Source organism: Solanum dulcamara, chromosome 4 (genome assembly GCF_947179165.1).
Source record: "Solanum dulcamara chromosome 4, daSolDulc1.2, whole genome shotgun sequence".
Lineage (NCBI taxonomy): Eukaryota > Viridiplantae > Streptophyta > Magnoliopsida > Solanales > Solanaceae > Solanum > Solanum dulcamara.
Window position 1 is genome coordinate 22257867 of NC_077240.1, and position 22967 is coordinate 22280833.

At 38.2% G+C, this 22967-nt stretch overlaps 2 protein-coding genes across 3 annotated transcripts; one reads left to right on the forward strand and one right to left on the reverse strand.

Moving 5' to 3' along the window:
• Positions 1 to 989: 989 nt before the first annotated feature.
• LOC129886953 (E3 ubiquitin-protein ligase makorin-like) lies at positions 990 to 22141 on the reverse strand. Of its 2 annotated transcripts, XM_055961863.1 has the most exons (9): positions 21965 to 22141; positions 20731 to 20818; positions 19855 to 20642; positions 8159 to 8228; positions 2158 to 2246; positions 1980 to 2045; positions 1579 to 1643; positions 1377 to 1430; positions 990 to 1240 (listed from the first exon to the last, which is right to left on the reverse strand). In XM_055961863.1, exons 1-6 carry the CDS (start codon positions 21973 to 21975, stop codon positions 2009 to 2011), a joined length of 1083 nt encoding a protein of 360 aa, XP_055817838.1. In that variant the 5' UTR covers positions 21976 to 22141; the 3' UTR covers positions 990 to 1240; positions 1377 to 1430; positions 1579 to 1643; positions 1980 to 2008. The 2 variants fall into 2 exon arrangements, with proteins under 2 accessions (XP_055817838.1, XP_055817837.1); XM_055961862.1 differs by lacking the exon at positions 1377 to 1430.
• On the forward strand, positions 14422 to 16848 carry LOC129886954 (uncharacterized). Its single transcript, XM_055961864.1, has 2 exons — positions 14422 to 14446; positions 14536 to 16848. The coding sequence occupies exon 2, from the start codon at positions 16025 to 16027 to the stop codon at positions 16805 to 16807; it is 783 nt and encodes a 260-aa protein (XP_055817839.1). The 5' UTR covers positions 14422 to 14446; positions 14536 to 16024; the 3' UTR covers positions 16808 to 16848.
• Positions 22142 to 22967: the final 826 nt, after the last annotated feature.

Consider the following 22967-nt stretch of genomic DNA (forward strand, 5'->3'; position numbering starts at 1 on the left):
TAAAAAAATGCAGATTTAATAACTGTTATGTATGGTTAGAATTGCACTGCTAGATATTGAAATCTAAAGAGTCTTGCTAGGACTAATAGTATGTAGTCTTTAATATGTTATTTAGTCAATTTTCTCGCAATGGAATTTGGTCTAATTCCACAACGCTAGAGTATGTATTTTTCTAAACAAATATGGCCATGGTTGCCATTGAACATGTCATGATTTCTAGTTAACTAGATGTTTCAGAGGCAGAAGACTAAGGTGAGGATATTATTAATCAAACTATTGCTTTTTAATCCTAGACCAAGAGTCCAACCAATTTGTAGAGTTAAAGTCTAAGGTACGTGCATAGTGCTAGGATTATTAGTGGCAACTCTGGATGACGATTTGCCAAAGAAGATTTGGCATTGACAGAGTCAAACAAGATAATAAAGTTCCAATGACAAGAAATTTGCAACTTCATAGAAGGTAATGAAAAATACGAATTAAAATAGAAAGTTTCTTATCTCAAATTTAGCTACTATCTATTGTTTCTTATACTTTGCTTATTATATTATTTTGTTTTGATTATTGCTAGGACGATTTATCATTTGTCATAACTTTTCCACTTTCATTATTTCTTTTAATATACTACTTTGGATTGTGTTTTCATTGAGCTGAAGTCTATCAGAACAAACTTTCTACCTCCAAAGTAAGAACATAAGGTCTATCTTTTCTAGACCCCGCTATGTAGGATTACTCTGAGTAGGTAGGTGTATACACCATTGCTGACCAAGCTTGAAACATTAACACACTCTTCTGATGGAGGTTATTCTTAGATATCCATTTATCAATCGACAAGTTAACTTGCCTACCACTATGCATGATCCATTCTTACAGGTGTCACAGCTATTCAGAATATCTTCCCAAGTTCTACTCTTGACCTTCTGTTGCATCACCAATAAACAAAAACAAAAACAGGGAAAGAAAGATCTATAAAAGGGTAGAAAGAGGAATAGTAACCGCCAAAAACATTTCCCTGCTCCTTTTAGTTTTTTATTATATTATCCTCTTCACAATTGCAAGTATATACTTAATTAAAATCTAATATACATACAAAATCCATATACACTTTATCGTCGTCTTTTTTTCTTTTTTTATTTGGGGGATAGGTTTTGTTTTATGGTTCGATAAAAATATTTATCCAAGCAAGTCCCTTGTCTGGAATACCATGTCTGCACCTCAACTCTCAACGCATAATTCACCAGCACTGAAACAGACACAAGCCAATTATAATTTAAACAAAAGAAGCAAGAAAATTATTATAAGTAGATAAAATATAGCAAAATACTAAAACAATAAAATGACGATTTCTAAAATAAATAGCTACATGATTTTTCACCTACCAATCAATGGCAAACAGAAGAATGGTTTATTCATCGCCTATGATTCTGATAAATCTGTTCAAACATAGCAGGAAAAGTGAACCATATAATCCCTTTTTCTCGTTTTATCAGAAAGAATCTAGAACATGCTAAAGTCAATATATTCACAGGCCACAGGGCATTCCACGATTCAATATGACCAGGGGAAGTGATCATGGCTTACCTCAAAAAATGCAAAAAAATCTTGTAACCACTTAGAAGAAATGTAAGTTGTTTCCGACTTCAACCCTGCAGTCAGATAATCAGAAGAACGCTCAGAATGAATTGAACACTGTTGTAACTTGCACATCAATTAAATGGTTGTTCATTGAAGGCTATTATAGCTAGCACAGGCTATGAAAAGATATTACAAGAGTTTTAAATTGGAAGGATTAAAGAAAAACATGGAATGGATGACGGTAGAATAACCAGTCAATTACCGCATGAAATATTGATTTGAAAGGAGATTCTTTTCTTCTTTGTTTACATCAAATTACAAAAAAATAACCATTTGATCCTTGTACACGCAAATGTTACCACCAAGTAAAGTAAAAAACGAAGAAAATATGTAAAATTTGAACTTACCCTGAAATCACTATAAGCATATTCACGGTTCACCTTCTTCTTAAATTGCCAAGGAAGTCTGAGAGCCTGAAAGTAAGAGTCATATGTAAGAATAATACAGACCGAAAGAAGTAGTAAACACCCATGAACATTGTCATCATAACAAAATGAAGAAAACAGATTGGATGACGGGTGTAACCTAATATTTTTAGCAATCACTGCGCTTCCATCTTCATGACCAAGAAGACGTGGTACCACTTCCTCCAGACGGCCATCACGGTATTGATGCTGCAATAGTGGACCATAATGTCCGTAAGTAATAAGGTATGCATTTTGAATATAAATATAGCACAAGCTGAACCAAAACAAAATTAGACAAAAGAAAAACGGATAAAAAAGATAATCAGAAAAGAAAATACTGCTTAACATGATGAATATATAAAACTTCCTCTGTAAGAACTATATACAGTTTTATCGGGAACATCCATTATGGAAGAGAGCAATCCCCTGTGACGTCAAGTAACTACAAACTATATTCAAAATCAGAAGGCAAGCATTTCTGCATAACCTCGACCTCTAAGCCAATCTGTCACTGAAATCTGACACCCTCCTCTCTCAATAAAGAAACCAAAAACCAGATGAACAAGGCAAACGTATGAACTGCAGTGAAATGAAGTGGAACGATACAGTCCTGATGAGAGTCATCACTATATTATTAACACATACATTTCAATCTATAAGTTGGATCATGTTTCAACCAGGTGCTCTTCAAAAACTATTATTCTTAAAACTATCTATCATTAGAATGTCCCAGGAAAAATATACTACTGACAAGAGCCAAGACAATAAGCACAACCTTCATCAAAAACAAGTGTAATTACAAACAGTCCACATTAAATGAGTTTTAAGTGTTTTTTTGCTTGATAAGTTATTGGAAGTGGTTATAACTGTATATCTCAAGGGAACACATGTCTAAGCATGAGCTTGTGGAATTGAAGCACCACACTAAAGGTTAGAAGGTAAGAAGGCATTGGAGATCAGCAATCAGTCTCTTCTTTTAGCCTTGATCTGTCAATCAAACACTATAGTATATAATATTTTTTTTGGTTTCTTGGATAATATTATCAATGACGCAAAGCAACTACACAAAGAAAGAGATTTTCCAAACCGACTCACACACAATCATCTGTTTAATTGAAAAATCGAACATCTGGGGAAATAGCATCAGATCCAGCAATCCAATGCTATAGCTTCCTCATTCGTCATCGTATAGCATCAGTGTTATCAAAAGCAAATAGCGCAAAAAAACTCTAAAGTCCATTGGGGCTTTAAGGACAAATAAAGTGTGGGCTTTAATGAAAAAACACACAAAGGGAGAAAAATATACAAATATATATGTTTGGTCCAAGACTAATAATTATAAGCATGGATAATTAATATATCACTAAAGAAATTGAAAAAAGATTACGCTAAAGTGAAATATCAATTATTTAGTATCGCATCTTCTGAAGAGGTTCATTGGCAAGGAAAAGTATGTCTTAAAACCTTGATGACAACACTGAAGCACACATTAAGCGACGCGAAGCGCTCAACACATTTTGAGCCTCGCTTCAGGGCTTAAGCACGCCTTTGACAACATTGTACATCATACCCCATATAGTGATGTTGAATAGCTAACCAAGCTATTCAACATAATAGTAAGGAGTGGTTTAAACACACAAAAAACAACAAAATATATATATATATAGAGAGAGAGAGAGAGAAAGGAGGCGAAGTCGGCGGTTTCGACGGCAAAAACAACAGCTTTTGAACGCCTTTATGCTGAACTAGAAGAGAAAGGTGGGGATAGAAAATTGTTCAGGCTAGCCAGGGCGCGGGAGAGAAGGGCACGCGATGTGGACCAAGTGAAGTGCATTAAGGACGAGCATGGAAAAGTATTGGTAGACGAGACCCTCATTAAACAGAGATGGCAGTCCTATTTCCATAAACTCTTGAATGAGGAAGGGGACAGAGACTTTGTGTTGGGGGATTTAGAGCATACAAAGAGGCATTGCGATTTTGGGTATTGCAGGAGTATTAAAGTCGAGGAGGTTAAGAGTGTAGTTCGTAGGATGCGCTGGGGAAGAGCAACTGGACCTGACGAGATTCCTGGGGAATTTTGGAAGAGCACGAGTTCGGTAGGTTTGGAGTGGTTGACTAGGTTATTTAACGTCATCTTTAAAACGGCAACGATGCCCGAAGAATGGAGGTCGAGCATAATGATCCCTCTATACAAAAACAAAGGGGATATCCAGAGTTGCAACAACTATAGAGGTATTAAGCTACTAAGTCATACTATGAAACTGTGGGAAAGAGTGGTAGAGATGAGGGTGAGGAAAGACGTGTCTATTTCAGAGAACCAGTTTGGATTTATGCCGGGACGCTCAACTACAGAAGCCATCCATCTAATGAGGAGACTGGTGGAGCAGCATAGGGAGAGGAAGAGGGACTTGCATATGGTATTCATCGACCTAGAAAAGGCTTATGATAAAGTCCCAAGAGAAATACTATGGACATGTTTGAAGGCTAAAGGTGTACCTATGGCATACATTAGGGTGATCAAGGACATGTACGAGGGAACCAAAACCAGGGTAAGGACAGTAGGAGGGGACTCAGAGCACTTCCCAGTGGTGATGGGGTTGCATCAAGGATCAGCTCTTAGTCCTTTTTTATTTGCCTTGGTGATAGATGGATTGACGCGACAAATTCAAGGTGCGGTGCCATGGTGTATGCTTTTCGCGGATGACATAGTCCTGATCGATGAGACTCGCCGCGGAGTTAACGCTAAGCTGGAGGATTGGAGACATACCCTGGAGTCTAAAGGGTTTAAGTTGAGTAGGACAAAGACAGAGTACTTAGAGTGCAAGTTCAGTGAAACACCTCAGGAGGTTGACGTTGAAGTTAGGCTTGGTGCTCAGGCCATCCAAAAGAGAAGTAGTTGCAAGTATCTTGGGTCTATCATGCAAGGCAGCGGGGAGATTGACGATGATGTCACACATCGTATTGGGGTAGGGTGGATGAAATGGAGGCTCGCTTCCGGAGTGCTATGTGACAAGAATGTGCCACCAAAACTTAAGGGCAAGTTCTACAAAGTGGTGGTTAGACCGGCTATGCTGTATGGGGCGGAGTGTTGGCCAGTTAAGACTTCTCACATTCAAAAGATGAAAGTTGCTGAGATGAGAATGCTGAGATGGATGTGTGGGCACACCAGGAGCGACAGGATTAGAAATGAGGCTATTCGGGACAAGGTAGGAGTGGCCTCGGTGGAAGACAAGATGCGGGAAATACGACTGAGATGGTATGGACATGTGAAGAGGAGAGACACAGATGCCCCAGTGCGGAGGTGTGAGAGGCTGGCCATGGATGGTTACAAAAGAGGTAGGGGTAGGCCGAAGAAGTATTGGGGAGAGGTGATTAGACAGGACATGGCGCAGTTACAGCTTACGGAGGACATGACCTTAGATAGGAGGGTGTGGAGGACCCAAATTAGGGTAGAAGGCTAGTTCATAGTCTCGTTATTCTTCTCTATTCATAGGTGTAGTAGTGCATTACGATCTCTTGCGCTTTGACTTCTGATTTCTGTTATTTCTGCTATTATTTATTACTTTCTATGCTTTGATTACTCAACTTTACCTGTGACGCTTTCATTATTTATTAATTATTTATTTAATCGTTATTTGTTATTAGTCTTTATTTATTTGTTATCTATTCGTTATTTGTTTGTTGTTTTTCTCATAAAGCTTTTAATTTTCTATTCTTATCTAACATTTTTTATGCATTTATGCTTTTACTGAGCCGAGGGTCTCCAGGAAACAGCCGTCCTACCTTGGTAGGAGTAAGGTCTGCGTACATTCTACCCTCCCCAGACACCATGGTGTGGGATTTCACTGGGTTGTTGTTGTTGTTGTTGTAGAGAGAGAGAGAGAGAGAGTGAATGAACATTGGTTTTGATGTGCATGCACAAAATAGATATTTCAATTGTGGTGCTCAATTTATGAGTCAAATGATGAAAACTTCTAGAAAGAGCGATTAAGGCCTCATGTTTGCACTTAATGGATGTCTGAATCTGAATGATTCAGACATTAGACTATTAAGTACATTTGTTTTCATTAAGATTTAAAAACTTAATTAGTATGAATGTCCTAATTATTAAGATCTAGAACAGAGTCTTAATATCATTAAGAGGTGTTTTTGTGGAGATGATATTTATCATCACTCTATCCACAATTACCAACCACCACCACTAACCATCTCTGCCATCACAACGACCATCATTGTCAACCACTATTACCGCCGTCTACCACCAACCACCTCTGCCATCACAATTACCACAGTTGATAACCACTATTGTCAGTTGCTACCACACTTACCTTCTCCATCATTATAATTGTATCCATTGCCACCACCACCCCTATTAATGGATGTCTGAATCTGAATGATTCAGACATTAAACTATTAAGTACATTTGTTTTCATTAAGATTTAAAAACTTAATTAGTATGAATGTCCTAATTATTAAGATCTAGAACAAAGTCTTAATATCATTAAGAGGTGTTCTTGTGGAGATGATATTTATCATCACTCTATCCACAATTACCAACCACCACCACTAACCATCTCTGCCATCACAACCACCACCATTATCAACCACTATTACCGTCATCTACCACCAACCACCTCTGCCATCACAATTACCACCGTTGATAACCACTATTGTCAGTTGCTACCACACTTACCTTCTCCATCATTATAATTGTATCCATTGCCACCACCACCCCTGTCTTTGTAGTTGCCGCGTGCCGCCACATATACCACCACTATCAACCAATACCATCACTATAGTCTATTCCTACTAATTACTATCAACAAACCCCACCATTACAACTAGCACCATACATTCTTCGACGCCACCTCCACCATTACTATCAACCACTACCACCACTGTGGTCAATCTATACTACCAACCACCTCCATCATCATAATTAGCACCGTCGCCAACTACCACAGACACATCATTAGCCATCACCATCAACACCACCAACTACTAACATCAACCAACTTCACCATTATAACCGCCAACACCACTACCAATTGCCACCATTATGACAATCACCATAATAGCAACCAACTCCACCATCACAACTATCACTATGATCATTACTAGCCACTAACAAACAACTATTACCACCTGCACCACTACAAACAATCTCCACCATTACTAGCAAGCATAAATGTTTCATTTTCTTTTATCAAATAATGATTTTTTTAATATTTAATTAATTTTTATTTGAATAGTATATTTTATTATGTACCTATAAATAAATTATGTACATTCAAATGTTGAAAAACAAACCAACTTAGTCATTCAGTGTTCAAATCTAGAAAAAACATCCTAATCATTCAGATATGCATTCAAATTCAGACGTCTAAATCTCAATGAAAACAAATGAGGCCTAAGGTATTGACTTTGAATACCCTTATTCTCTATAATGTATGAATAGAGAAACAATACAGAGAATAAGGGTTTCTAAATTACCTTAATCTTATCCATCCTTTGGTCATCAAAAAATAAAGGTTTCAGGATAAAACATAACTAAAAGAAAATATTCACTCCAAGTCGGCTATCGACCAGTCAAGGAAGGGGATTCAATTCGTTGAAAAGTTTAATGTGTCAAAAGGGTAATTTTCTTGTTTTATACATATATAATATTTTGAATCCCCTTACTATTAGAGAAATACAATTTGCTTTTTTAAAGTTTTTGTTTTACCTCTCCCTAAAAGCTCCCACCTTTTTTTGCTCGTTCGTGACTCGAACCAACAATCTTAGGGTTGAATGTGGAGTGTACTTACCACCTGAGTAACCCCTCTTGTCAGAGAAATACAAGTTCAAACCCAAATGTGGCATTTTTGGATTTTTTGAGTATCTTGTCAAAATTTCTAGCTCTGCTACTGGTCAACAATGTTGTGTAAGGTTCACTTAATACCTTAAGCTTGGTGTGCTTTGGCGCAGCTCAACTACTCTCCCAAGTCCCACCACACAAGTATCGGTTAACTCTATAGAAACTTCCATTTTTTCAAAAGGAAATGCTCATTTTTACCAGAATGGCAACAAATCACTTGACATCAAATTCTAAAGACACACACACATCATAACATTTGTACCTTGTAGAAACAACTATTTCCAAATGGGCAAGTCCCATTGCCAAAGTCATAATGCTTGCAATCAATAGACCTGAGCTCAAAAATTAAAAAACAAAGAACAAGTCAGAGAGAGAAAGATACTTAAGAGGAAATAATCTTTTCTTTCCTTGGGAACAAGGGGAAGGGGAACATTTAATAGATAAACAAGTTTAAGAAACACAAAAGTGCACCACCAGAATAAGTTAACCGGACTATTTTGATGTGAAAAATAAATAAATTATCAAATATAAAAATATTGAGTTCTTCTAAAGAATCCTAAATTTAAAAGTATACTTATAAAGTACGTGTGCTATACTTAGAGTTTAGACTTCAAGCTAACAGTTCATTTGTTTTTTTGAAAAAAATGTCAAAAATAAATAAATTGATAATGCCTTTGAGGTAACAAATTTATTTTCATTATACAGAATTTCAAAATACACAGTTATCTTAGAATAATGACTATTGTCCATCTTTGGACAGAGTAGCAGCACTCGCCAAATAAATCAAAAATCAAAAACATATGGGACTCTGAATTGGGTCAGTTCCAAGCTGAAACAAAAAAACGTGTCATTTCAAAGCCTAATAGACCTTTTTTTTGGGTAACTAATCATTGTATCAATCAATAAGTGGCTTCATTTACAGAATCATAACCAAACAACAAACCCAGTTGGCTGATGGCCCTTTTGTATCGACAGAAAGGGATATGAAAGTGATAAGAGGAAATTTTTGATATTCATTTGATTTTTAGCCAATAATCCCAAAAAGAACAAATACTTGATCAGCGATAACACTGTCAAATGACACACATTACTTTTTTCCTACTCATAATCAATTCAAAAATATTATCACTCCTTTCCTTTCTTTTCTTCTACATGGTGTTTTTCTTCTCTTACTTCCTTCAATCCAGAATATCTTTAAGAGTTCCATTGGGCTCATAACAATGAATATTTTCCTGGAACTTAAAAAAAACCATATCTCCCACGACATTATAAATTGACTTTTCAAATCTGACTACCACTAAATGAACATAATTGTTATCAGGAAACAGATTTACGTTTTTTGGAAAAGGAGAAATCCCCAAAGGACAATAGGCTCACGGTTCAAAACTCGATGGATAATGGGCCAGCCCCTCTACTCTTCCCCACTTAAACCGAACTTTTGGTCTGCTTGAGGTTCAAATCTGTAACCAGGGGAGGAACTACAGCCAAGTAAGGGTGGTCAGCCGAACACCCTTTGCTGAAAAATTAGATCGTGTATATAGGGTAAAATATTCTTTATTATGTGGATATATAAATAAATGAACACCCTTAAGCACAAGGGAGGTTTGTAGTCTAGCGGAAAGTATGCTCATTTAAGTCTCTGAGGTTCTCTGGTTCGATCCACGCCAGCTACGATTTAAAGTTCCAGCCTTAAATTTTATTACACTACATTCAATGAATTTATTATTTTAAGAATTAAGATTTAATTATTTCTTTATATTTTTGATCCATATTAAGTGAATTGTTAGATTATCACATCCCTAAGAAATTATATTTAAAGATAAAAATTAAAGGTTACTTTCCGCTATACAGAATTTAGATCCAGGTTTGTGTTCTTTCTTTCTTCTTCTTCTTTCTTTCTTTTTCGGCGACTACAAGTCTTCTTCTTCTTCTTTCTTTCTTTTCCGGCAAACACAACCTAGACAAGAGTTGAACCATACGCCGGTCTTCTTCTCCCTTTTCCGGCGAACACAAGAAACTCCGGTCTTTTTCTTCTTCTTTCTTTCTTTTCCGGCAAACGCAAGAACCTCTCTGAAACAGGTTGTTTCTGCCGGCGACCACGAAACCAGATCTGTCCAGTTTCCGGCGACTGTTAGGATCTCGCAGAAACTCCCAGCAATATCCGGCGACGGCCAGCATTTTCTGGCGACCTCCGACGTTGCAGCGCTATCAGATTCCAGCAAAGTCCAAACTTTTCCGGTGATGTCCAAGATTCCGGTCAGACTTTTACTCACAGCTTTCTCCGAGCCAGGTTGTATCTTCCCTTTTCTTTCCATAGCTGATTTCTTGTGCCCCAACTGTTGTTCTTGTCTTTGATCAGTCTGCTTAGTTTATTTGTCTTGATTTATTTGTCCTTAGTTTATCACTTTGTAGTCCATATTTTTGGTGGCTTTGTATAATGATGGTGGATTAGGGTCATGTCCTCGATTGGGGTTGAAGGCGAGGGGTAATAGTGGTAAGAGGGGGGCGGGTTTTCTTAAGTTGAGAGTAGGATAGTGGAACATACGGTCACTCACAGTGAAGTCCATATAGCCAGTGAAGAGTCTTAAGAGGAGGAAGAGGTCAAAAGGCTCCTCCTCCTTAATAAGCCTGCCTATAACTAGCCTTAATAGTTATTAATGCGTATGCACCCCATGTGGGCCTGGATGAGGAGGTCAAAAGGCTCTTTTGGGAGGATTTGGATGAGGTAGTGAGAGGTATACCGAGCACTGAAAAGATTTTCATGGGTGGAGATTTCAAGGGTCATATCGGTAAAACTTCTAGTGGTTTTGATGATGTCCATGGAGGCTTTGGTTTTGGGGAAAGAAATGGTGGCGGGACATCTCTCCTGGAGTTTACTAAAGCCTTTGAGTTGGAAATTGCTAACTCTTGTTTTATAAAGAGGGAGAACCACTTGGTAACTCTTGTTTTATAAAGAGGGAGAATCACTTGGTAACTCTTGTTTTATAAAGAGGAAGAATCACTTGGTTATTTTTAGTAGCACGGTAGCTAGGACTCAGATTGATTACCTACTCCTCCGAAAAGGTGATAGAGGCCTTTGTAAGAATTGCAAAGTTATTCCGAGTGAAAATATCACTACCCAACATAGGCTTTTGGTGATGGACATGGAGATTAAGAGGGATAGAAAGAAGACCCTTTATGATCAATCGAGGATTAGATGGAGAAGCCTGACCCCTGCCCTTTCTCGAGAGATGGAGGAGAAGTTGAATGGTATGGGGGCCTGAAGTAGTAGCGGGGATGTGAACAACATGTGGGACACGACTGCTGGTTGCATTAGAAAAGCAGCTACCGAGGTATTAGGGGTATTGAGAGGAATCTTTGGTGGTCGTCAAGGAGTTGGTGGTGGAATGGAGAAGTTCAAGGCAAAGTAATGGCTAAGAAGGTTGCCTATACGGAGTGGTTGGAGTGCGTGGATGAGGTTGAGAAGTGTAGGCTTAAAGTTATCTATAAGAGGGCAAATACGGAAGCAAAGTCGGCGGTCACGAGTGCTAAGACGGCAACTTTTGAATGTTTGTATGTCAAGTTAGGGGAAAAACGTGGGGATAAGAGATTGTATAGGCTCGTCAAAGCAAGAGAGAGAAAAGCTCGCGACTTGGATCAAGTAAAGTGCATCAAGGACGAGGAAGGCGAAGTGTTAGTGGATGATACCTCTATTAAGCAAAGGTGACAAGCTTACTTCCACAAACTCTTAAATGAAAAAGGGGATCGAGATATTGTTCTGGGTGATTTGGAGCACTCTCATAGCATTCGGAATTTTGGGTATTGTAGGTGTTTTAGGGTTGAGGAGGTTAGACGTGCTATTAGTAGGATGAGGAAGGGGAGAGCGATCAAACACGATGAAATTCTGGTGGACTTTTGAAAGAGCACTGATAAGGGAAGGTTGACTAGGTTGTTTAATGTTATTTTAAAGACAGCTAAGATGCCCGATGAATGAAGGTGGAGTACTATGATTTCATTGTACAAGAACAAGGGTGATATCCAAAACTGTAATAATTATAGGGGTATCAAATTGTTAAGCCACACTATGAAGATATGGGAGAGGGTGTTGGAGATAAGGGTGAGGTGAGGAGTGTCAATTTCAGAGAATCAGTTCGAATTCATGTCGGGGCGGTCGACTACTGAAGAAATCCATCTTATGCGAAGACTGGTGGAGAAATGTAGGGAAAGAAAGAGGGATCTTCATATGGTGTTAATTGATCCTGAAAAGGCTTATGACAAAGTCCCGAGGGATGTTCTTTGGAGATGTCTGGAGGCCAAAGGTGTTCCGATGGTGTATATTAGGGCGATAAAGGATATGTATACTAGAGACAAGACTCGGGTTAGGTCTGTGGGAAGTGACTCAGAGCAGAGCACTTCCCTGTTGAGATGGGACTACATCAGGGATCTGTGCTGAGTTCTTTTATTTTTGCCTTGGTGATGGATGAGCTGACACGGTTTATTCAGGAAGAGGTTCCAGGTGTATGCTATTTGCGGATGACATAGTTTTGATTGATGAGACTCGAAACAGAGTTAATGATAGGTTGGAGGTTTGGAGACAGACTAAGAAGTCCAAAGGGTTCAAATTAAGTAGGACCAAGAGTACTTGAAGTGCAAATTCAGTGTTGCGATGGATGAAGAGGGCATGGAAGTTAGGCTTGCCACTCAACCTATCCAAAGTAGTGGGGACATTGACGATGATGTCACGCATCGTATTGGAGTAGCATGGACGAAATGGAGGCTTACCTCTAGAGTCCTGTGTGATAAGAAGGTACCACTCGAACTTAAAGGTAAGTTCTACAAAATGATGGTTAGGCCATCATTGCTATATGGTATGGATTGCTGGTCAGTCAAGAACTCTCATGTTCAGAAGATACATGTTGCGGAAATGAGGATGTTGAGATGGATGTGTGGACATACTAAGAGTGATAAAATTAAGAACGAGGTTATTCGGGAGAAGGCAAGAGTGGTCTCTGTGGCAGATAAGATGAGAGAAGCGAGACTGAGATGGTTTGAGCATGTATAGAGAAGGTGTGTCGACGCTTCAGTTAGGAGGTACGAACGGTTGGATTTGGGTAGGGTTGGGCATAAAATACCGAAAACCGAATTACCGAACCGTCTATTTCGGTATTTCGGTATTCGGTAATTCGGTTTCGGTTTCGGTACCAAAAGTCCACAATTTCGGTATTCGGTTTCGGTTTCGGTATTTATTTTTTTCCCGTTCGGTATTTCGGTAAATCCCGAATACCGTAATTAATATGACTAGATAACTAACTAGTCCACTATTAATAGTCTATTATATGTCTGTTGGGCCTAATTTCTTAGTAATTAGTTTAGGGCAGCCCAAATCCCTCACCAATAACCCAACAGCCCAGTCCATTAGTCCAATTGTCCAACAAGGCAACAACATTACAACAAAAATTCATTTAGGCTAGGGTTTTTATTTCTATTTCTCAGTTCCTCTTCAGCTCTTCTTCTCAGTTCTCTGACTTCTCTCGTTCTTCACTTCTTCTTCTTCAGTTCTTCACTTAATCACTTCTTCAGTTCTTCTTCACTTCTTCTCAGTTTCTCACTTCTCAGTTCTCGTCGTCAACTCGTCATCAGTCATCACTCACTTCTCAGAAAGCAAAAGCTTTTTTGGTTATGGTTGAATCTTCTTCAACAAAATTGGTATAAGAAATTAGTGGCTTTGGAGTTTATCGGGAAGAGGTTCTGAAGGCGAAACGGTTGTACGAGTCTACCTGGATATCACGAGACTGAACTTTGGAGTGATAGATCAGCAGGTTCGGGCCAAATCTTCTAAGGTAACTTACCTTCTTTGTCCAAATTTTCTAAGGTGCCTTATCTTATTTTTAAGATTATGAAACCTTTATGCCCTTTTTTTAAAAAAAAAAAAGTTACATGAGGATAGTTTTTACTTTGATAGGGCAAAACTTTTTGTTTAGGTGCAGAGCTATCCAATAATTTCCGCGTAAAAAGAAAATCTCTGCTTATCACTTTTTCCTTTGTTATTTTCTAATTCTTTTTAAAAAGTAAACTAGGAAACTGATCATTGATTATTTTTTTAAAAGTAGTGTCATATCCTAAAACAACATCCTACTATTGATTTCTTTTGAGACAGAAAAATCTTAAACACAAAAATCGATTTTCAAAAAGGTTAGGTTTCTAACCTTTTAATTCAGTTAAAACTTAAAAATCACGGGCTTTTGGCTTTTGGGCGTAGATGAAGTGAGAAAAAGTATGTGGTTCTAGACTTCTAGTTACTTGATAGATTGTTTAAGTATAGGGAAATTTTGGACTGTGTTCTGACTTCTGATAGCATTTGTTGTTAGAAACTTGACTTTTAGAAGAGTTTTATTTATGCATTTTTCCTGTTCTGTGTTCACAAGGAAAAGAAGCTAAGTGGTGTAAGTATAAGTTAATGGAAAAATCATATAGCAGCATTCTTGGTCCTCTGCTGCTACTGTTTCTGACTTCTGATTTTGGAGCTGCTTCAGGTGGTGGTGGTGGTGTGTGTAGTGTGCTGCTGCTGCAGGTAGTGTTGCAGCTTATGTTGTTTGTTGTTGTTGTGTGTTGCAGCTGAATCATTTTGTTGTTGTTGTTGCATGTTGTATGCTGTTGCAGGTGCTGTTGACTGTTGTTGTGTTGCTCCTGCCAATCTTTGGCTTATTGCTGCTGCAGTGCAGCCTGCAGGTGTTGTTGTTGCTGGTTGTTGCTTGTTTTGGTGGCTGTTGTAGGGACCTGCTGCAGGAGGTGGTGGTGTTGTGTGTAGTGTGCTGCTGTTGGGTGTAGTGTTGCAGCTTATTGCAGCTTATGTTGTTAGTTGTTGTTGTGTGTAGCTGTTGTTGCATGTTGTAGCTGTTGCTGCATGTTGTATGCTGTTGCAGGTGCTGTTGACTGTTGCTCCTGCCAATTATTGGCTTATTGTTGCTGCAGTGCAGCCTGCAGGTGTTGTAGGGAGCTGCTGCAGGAGGTGGTGGTGTTGTGTGTAGCTGTTGTTGCATGTTGTAGCTGTTGCTGCATGTTGTATGCTGTTGCAGGTGCTGTTGACTGTTGTTGCTCCTGCCAATTATTGGCTTATTGTTGCTGCAGTGCAGCCTGCAGGTGTTGTAGGGAGCTGCTGCAAGAGGTGGTGGTGTTGTGTGTAGTGTGCTGCTGCTGGGTGTAGTGTTGCAGCTTATGTTGTATTGTTGTTAGTTGTTGTGTGTTGCAGCTGAAGGCTGAAGCACTTTGTTGCTGTTGCCTGTTGACTGTTGTTGCCTTTTAGTTTTAGATTTTATTTTAAGATGGTTTGTGGCTACTTATCTTGTAAAAAAAATGCTTGCATTTGTGTTGATCTTATAAGATGCGGAAATTTTGGTATTACCGAATACCGTACCGAACCGAATTTTTATTTACCGATTACCGAATTACCGAACCGAAGTTTGAAAGTTCGGTATTTGGTATATACTTTGAATTACCGATTACCGAATTATCGAATCTAAATTTTGAAAATACCGAACCGAATACCGAACGCCCAGCCCTAAATTTGGGGGCTATGCAGAGGGGTAGGGGTAAATCGAAAAAATATTGGGCAGAGGTGATTAGACAAGATATGGTGCAACTTCATATCACCGAGTACATCACCTTAGACAGGAAGGAGTGGAAGTCGCGTATTAGGATAGAAGGCTAGTAAGGGTAGAAGGCTAGCAAGGGTAGAATGTTGTCTTGCCCTGTGATGGTTTAGGGTTGGTCTTAGGTCTAGGCGTGTCATTATAGTTGTATTGTTATTGCCCTTGATTATCACATTATCTTGATATTGGTATTGTCCTTGTCTTATAGAATTTACATCGCTTTTCGTTTTAGCTCTTGATGATGAATTTAGGGATCAAGATGACGAGGAAGAAGAGGGTCGGGGATGACCGACCTAGGATCAGATGGGGGAGTTTGACCACGGCTAGCACCTTGGAGATGGGAGAAAAATTGAAGAATATAAGGGCCTGGGATAGTAGTGGGGATGCGAACACTATGTGGATAGGACGGCTAGTTGTATTAGGGTTATAACAAAGAAAAGCTGGGAGTCTCGATAGGTAGCCATGGCCGGCATCGAGGGGATTGGTGGTGGAATGAAGAAATGCAAGGGAAGATGGAAGCAAAGAAGATAGCGTATGCGAAGCTGATAGAAAGCAAGGATGAGGTGGAGAAGTGGACGAATAGGGAACTTTATAAGATAGCAAGGAAGGAGGCGGTTTCGACGGCAAAAACGGCAGCTTTTGAACGCCTTTATGCTGAACTAGAAGAGAAAGGCGGGGACAGGAAATTGTTCAAGCTAGCCAGGGCGCGGGAGAGAAGGGCATGCGATATGGATCAAGTGAAGTGCATTAAGAACGAGCATGGAAAAGTATTGATAGAGGAGACCCTCATTAAAAAGAGATGGCAGTCGTACTTTCATAAACTCTTGAAAGAAGAAGGGGACAGAGAGATTGTGTTGGGAGATTTGGAACATACAAGGAGGCTTCACGATTTTGGGTGTTGCAAGAGTATTACGGTCGAAGAGGTTAAGGGTGTTGTGCGTAGGATGCACTGGGGAAGAGCGAACGGACCTGACGAGATTCTTGGAGAATTTTGGAAAAGCGCGAGCTCGGTAGGTTTGGAGTGGCTGACTAGGTTATTTAATGTCATCTTTAAGACGGCAACGATGCCCGAAGAATGGAGGTCGAGCGTAATGATCCCTCTATACAAAAACAAGGGGGATATCCAAAACTGCAACAACTATAGAGGTATCAAGCTTCTAAGCCAGACTATGAAAGTATGGGAAAGAGTGGTGGAGATGAGGGTTAGGAAAGGCGTGTCTATTTCAGAGAACCAGTTTGGATTTTGCCGAAACGCTCAACTACAAAAGCCATCCATCTTATGAGAAGACTGGTAGAGCAGTATAGGGAGAGGAAGAGGGACTTGCATATGGTATTTATCGATCTAGAAAAGGCTTACGATAAAGTTCCACGAGAGATACTATGGAGATGTTTGAAGGCTAAAGGTGTACCTGTGGCATACATTAGGGTGATCAAGGACATGTATGAGGGTGCCAAAACCAGGGTAAGGACAGTAGGAGGGGACTCAGAACACTTTCCAGTTGTGATGGGGTTGCATCAAGAATAAGCTCTTAGTCCGTTTTTATTTGCCTTGGTGATGGATGGATTGACGCGACAAACTCAAGATGAGGTGCCATGGTGTATGCTTTTTGCGGACGACATAGTCCTGATCGATGAGACTCGTAGCGGAGTTAACACTAAGCTGGAGGATTGGAGACATACCTTGGAGTCTAAAGGGTTTAAGCTGAGTAGGACCAAGACAGAGTACTTAGAGTGCAAGTTCAGTGAGACACCTCAGGAGGTTGGCGCGGAAGTTAGGCTTGGTGACCAGGCCATCCAAAAGAAAATTAATTTCAAGTACCTTGGGTCTATCATGCAAGGCAGCGGGGAGATTGACGATGATGTCACACATCGTATTGGGGCAGGGTGGATGAAATGGAGGCTCGCTTCCGGTGTGCTATGTGACAAGAAGGTGTCACCACAACTTAAAGGACAAGTTCTACAAAGTGGTGGTTAGACCGGCTATGTTATATGAGGCGGAGTGTTAGCCAGTTAAGGTCTCTCATGTTCAAAAGATGAAAGTAGCCGAAATGAGAATGTTGAGATGGATGTGTGGGCATACCAGGAGCGACAGGATTAGAAATGAGGCTATCCGGGACAAGGTAGAAGTGGCTCGGTGTAAGACAAGATGCGGAAAATGCGACTGAGATGGTTTGGGCATGTGAAGAGGAGAGACACAGATGCCCCAGTGCGGAGGTGTGAGAGGTTGGCCATGGATGGTTTCAGAAGAGGTAGGGGTAGGCCGAAGAAATATTGGGGAGAGGTGATTAGACAGGACATGGCGCAGTTACAACTTACCGAGGACATGACCTTAGATAGAAGGGTGTGAAGGACTCATATTAGGGTAGAAGGCTAGTACATAGTCTCATTATTCTTCCGTATTAGTAGGCGCATTAGCGCACTATAATTTCTTGTGCTCTGACTTCTGTTATTATCTCTCTATTACTTTCTGTACTTTGATTACTCTATTTTATCTGTGTCGCTTCGTTATTTGCGTTATTCATTATTTGCTTTCTCATATCGCTTTGATCTTCTTAGCCTTATCTGACTTCTTTTTATACTTCTAATGAGCTGAGGGTCTCTCGGAAACAGTCGTCCTACCTTGGTAAGAGTAAGGTCTACGTACATTTTACCCTCTCCAGACCCCACGTTGGGGATTTCACTGGGCTGTTGTTGTTGTTGTATTGTGATTCTCCCTTTCTTGGGACTGTTACTTTGAGCCGAGGGTCTTTCGAAAACAGTCTCTCTATCTCTGTGAGGTAGTGGTAAGGTCTGCGTACACTCTACTCTCCCCAGACCCCACTTGTGGGATTTCACTCAGTATGTTGTTGTTGTTGTTACTTTCCACTATTATCCTTTTGATTATTTTTAAATGATTTTTTTAGAAAATGTAAAATAGTTAAAAATCTCATTAGAAGTAAGGTTAATATGAGGGGAAAAGCCTTAACAATTCTCTTTAAACTTTAAAAAATTCACTTATTTTAAATTATGAAAAAAGTCTCAACAATTCACTTAATATGAACTAGAGGAAGTGTATTCAACTAGTAGCTAAAATTGTTTTTCTTTATTTTTCTCCGTTAGTTTTGATTTATACCATTGATAGTTATATAATTTAAGTTTTCATATGATTTAGTTAAATGACATTTAATTTAATTTTAAATTTGGGTGCACTCGGTCATCAGTAAAAAAAAATGTTTTGTGCACCCACTCCGCTCAAAAAACATTATTCACTCTTTTAAAGTTTGAGCACCCATGACAAAATTCCTGACTCTGCCACTGTCTGTAACAGTCGTCTGACCAACACTTCATGAGACTGTGCTCTTATCACTGGACCAAAGCTCTCAAGTAGAGATATACAAGTCAAACCATCGAATCAAACCGAACCGACAAAAAAAACCAACTTACGATTTGGTTTGATTGGTTTGGCATTGAAAAAAATAAACCGATCATTGTTGGTTTGATTTGGTATTAACATAAAAAAAGAATCCAAACCAAACTGACGGAATACATATATAATTTTAATTCATTTATACACAAAAAAGTATTTATTATAATATGCTTTGCAAGTATTTTTAAAATTAGTTTATAACTTTCAATGTTTACATATATTATTTCATATTTGGACTTGTAATGACTTAAAAAAATTGACATGTGTTGTATTTTTTCGTGAGTTTTTTATATGTTTTTCTAAAATAATGTCTTGAAGATGTCATTGTACATCTTATTTTTTCTGATTTTATATTTTCATGTATTTTTGAGATGCCATTAAGCAATATAATCACACGATCGAGAGAACAATCTTCAATTGAGAACTTCAAGTGCGGCATTGAAATCACACGATCAAGGAAACAACCTCTTTAATTTGATCCCTTTTTCAATCACGATGTAATTATTTTAAAAAAAAATCAAGAAAACCGACGTTAGATTGGTTTGATTTGGTTTATAGGTTTAATAAACTGAAATAATTTATTTAGTTATTTTTTAATGAAAAACCAAACCAAACCGACCTATGTACACCCTACTCTCAAAGTATCATCGCTAAATAGAATACCCAAATATCAATCCCTACCGGACACCTGAAATCATATACAATAGATTCTCTTACCAAAATTCTTCTAGTACAACTAAAAATAGTGTTGAAACATGTATTACAACTACAATTAGATAATTCACAAAACATCTTTAAAGAAATTTCCATATTTGTTGCATTTAGAGACAGTCACGTCCATGCTAATAGTTCTAAAAGCCACACAGGTAAATAAAATCTGAAGTAAAAAAAAAGAACACAAAACAGAAAAGAGGAAAGACGAACCTGAGTTTGGCTTTGTAGCTTTCAAGGATAATTTGCTTTTCTTCCTTTGTGGAGTACCAAGTGACACTTGGAATGACAAAATATGAAAGTTTCCGGCATACGGGGCAGGTCCTGAATGTCGAGTTGATATCAATCCCAGAGGAAGGAGAACCACTGCGCCAATTCCTGATACATGATATACAAAATGGATGATCACACTCAAAAAGGATCCCGAACTTCCGCTCTGCTGCAGTTGTCTTAGAGAGTACACGTTCAAGACATACACTGCACTCTATTTCTTGACTATGCTTCAGTAAGTCAAGGCGCTTTTGCCTCTTCTCACATGTTTTTATATGCTCCTCTCTTTCCTGAGGCCGAAAAGGATGTAAGCAATGCTTCGCACAGATTGGACACAAATCTCCATGAATATAAGGACAGCTTTCTCCCCGTGGACAATTACCAGCAGCAGCAAAAGAGCAAATTGATTGATCAGCTGGATTCATTCTCTTCCACTCGACAATATTATCAATATCTGCCACATCACGATGCTCTGAATTCTCACTCCACACAGGCTGGTTGGGAGGGTAAAAAGGTCTTCCTGAAGCCAAATACTTGGAAGAAATGCCTGACAGAAGTCCTGCATCATCTGCTAGCATTCCAGGAGAGAGGGTGGTGGGAGGAGAAGCTGAGAGCAGATGTTGAGCTGGAGCTGACGAAGATGGAAGTGAAGGTCGTTCAGACACTATAACATGTTTGTATCTACACCTGCTGCCATAGGCACATAATCCTTTTTGGTAGTATGTGCATACCTGCAAAGATAATCCAAGTAAGAGTTACTAGATGGTGAAGTGGCCAATCAAAACTATGATTGAAAAACTATAATGTCCAGAACATTACATTATTTGGAGGATCTTTCCAATCATGTGAGAACTCACAGTACTCTCCTTTCAGACATGCACCATTTACAAAGAACTTGCAAAGAACCCTGGAAAATATATAAGCATGTCTGTAAGCGCATACGGCTATCTACAAGAGACCACAAATTCATTTACAAGTTATAAGTAACAATAAACTTTGCTCATCAATATTTATTTACTTTTTTATAAAGTTGCCAATCAAATACTTTAGTTGTATAGTCATTGTAAAAGGACAAATGATCAGAAAATGCTACTGTTCTGATAATTTGCCTCTTCGGATATTTCCTTTTAACAAAGGTACACATAAAAAAAGAGAGAAATAGACACCATACAACAAACGATTAGGGGTCATTTGATTTATGGATTAGTAATTCCAGATATGTAATCTAAATCTTATTTCTTATTGGATGCTTGCTTGATATATTAACAGATACTAGTATCTAGAATATAATTAAAACTATGTATTTACTTTTTGAATAAAATAAAAACTAGTTTACGATTTCACCAAAATGTCACTGCCTTACAAGACACATTGTTATAGATGTGCTGGATTCTAAAGCATATAACCTTTTTGAACATATCTATCTGGGAAAATAAAATAGAAAAAGATTTAACTCTCTCTCATAAGACTAAGGGAGGCATGGCAAAGAAGTCCTACTGCTTGATAATCTCTGTAGTAATCAATCCAAAATATAGACAAAGCCGTCAAACTCCTATTTTTCTAACATAATGACATAATCACTTCAACAAGCTCCTTCCAGAAATTCCATGATCATTTAGAAAATCCCCTTCAAAATTATTTGTAAAACTCTTTTCCTCAATTAATCTTAGGAATCGACATAAGAAATAATTGTTTAGAAATTTTTTCGTATGACTTTCTTCTCAGCTGATCTTAGGAATCAAAAGAAAAAAAAATTGTTAAGAAACTCCATTTAAATTTTTCGTAAAACTTTCTCCTCAGCTAATCATAGGAATCAAGAGCAAAAACGAATACCACTTTTTCTGTCAAGGTGGAAGATAAATATTTACATATCTACACCACCATCTGACACCTCCTAAAACGTAAATCTTCCATCCGATCACAACACAATAAATTCAATCGCATATTTAAAGGTAAGAATATATGAACATCCAATCCTGAAGAATTTTTTCAGATCATCAAAATCCAAGAAGAAACAAAAACGCGATACGAAAATTTCTGTAAAAATGATTACCTTTTCGACATGGCATGGAACCATGGAGTTCGCAATTGTTGATGAATTGAAAAGCCAGAGCGAGAATTGAGCAATTCGCTCACTCGCTCTGGCTCGTTAAAGGAGGCTAGGGCTTTTGCTTTTCGCGGTTCGATCCCACTACTAACTACTCTCTTCTCAACCTTCCATTTTTAAAGTTTTTTATTGAGCTGTGGACCTAAGGTTACGAAATGAAAACTAGGGAGGGCGATTTGGAATAAAAATCAAAATGATTTTGTTTATTCTACTAAAAACAATGAAAAATGTGAATAATATGTCTCAATTTGTTAAAGGTGAAAATAATACTGAAGCCTCGTGATCTTCCGATGGGAGAGGAGATAATATAAAAAAACATTAGTTACTTTGTGTACAAACAACAATAAACTTCAAAATACAAACTACAATACTAACAATATTATTTATAATGATGATATTTCGACCAGTTTGTATAGTGATGATATTTAGATTAGTTTGTGTATAATTTGACTATGCCATCAAAAGCAATTAATATTGACAATTTTTTATGTGAAAGTAAAACATCTTGTGGTGAAATTAGTTCACATAATCGTTCAATCAATGTTTTAAAAGGAGGAAGAGGAGGGGGTGAAAGGCAAGGTGTTTTAAACTTTTTAGCATGTAGTGAGGCGTAAGCCTAATAAATTTTTAATTTTTTTAATTTATAATATAGTAAAATGATATAATAATACAAAAACTATTTTAAAAAATACATTAATTATTTTAAAAAATTAAAAACCTAATTAAAAAAACTCCTAAAAAATAAAACTTCTCACATGATTTTACAAATATAAATAATGCAATGATATAAAAACTTTTAACATTAATATTCTGTGTGTATCTATATTTATTGGGATGAAGGTGGCTATGTTGATTTTTGTGGCTTGACGATGACAAAGAAAAGGTGAGATGAAGATAAAGGTTGAGGAGTCGATCTAAGTGTTCTTCTACATGGAGATAGATCAGAGCA

Bases quoted from the DNA above. Each gene is read 5' to 3' on its own strand.
- LOC129886954 (XM_055961864.1), top strand. From the start codon at position 16,025: ATGCAAGGGAAGATGGAAGCAAAGAAGATAGCGTATGCGAAGCTGATA.
- LOC129886953 (XM_055961862.1), bottom strand. The intron at 20,643-20,730 runs GTAATGTTCTGG...TTATCTTTGCAG, and splicing joins GGAAAGATCCTCCAAATAAT to GTATGCACATACTACCAAAA. The intron at 2,046-2,157 runs GTTACACCCGTC...TCTTACTTTCAG, and splicing joins GTGATTGCTAAAAATATTAG to GCTCTCAGACTTCCTTGGCA.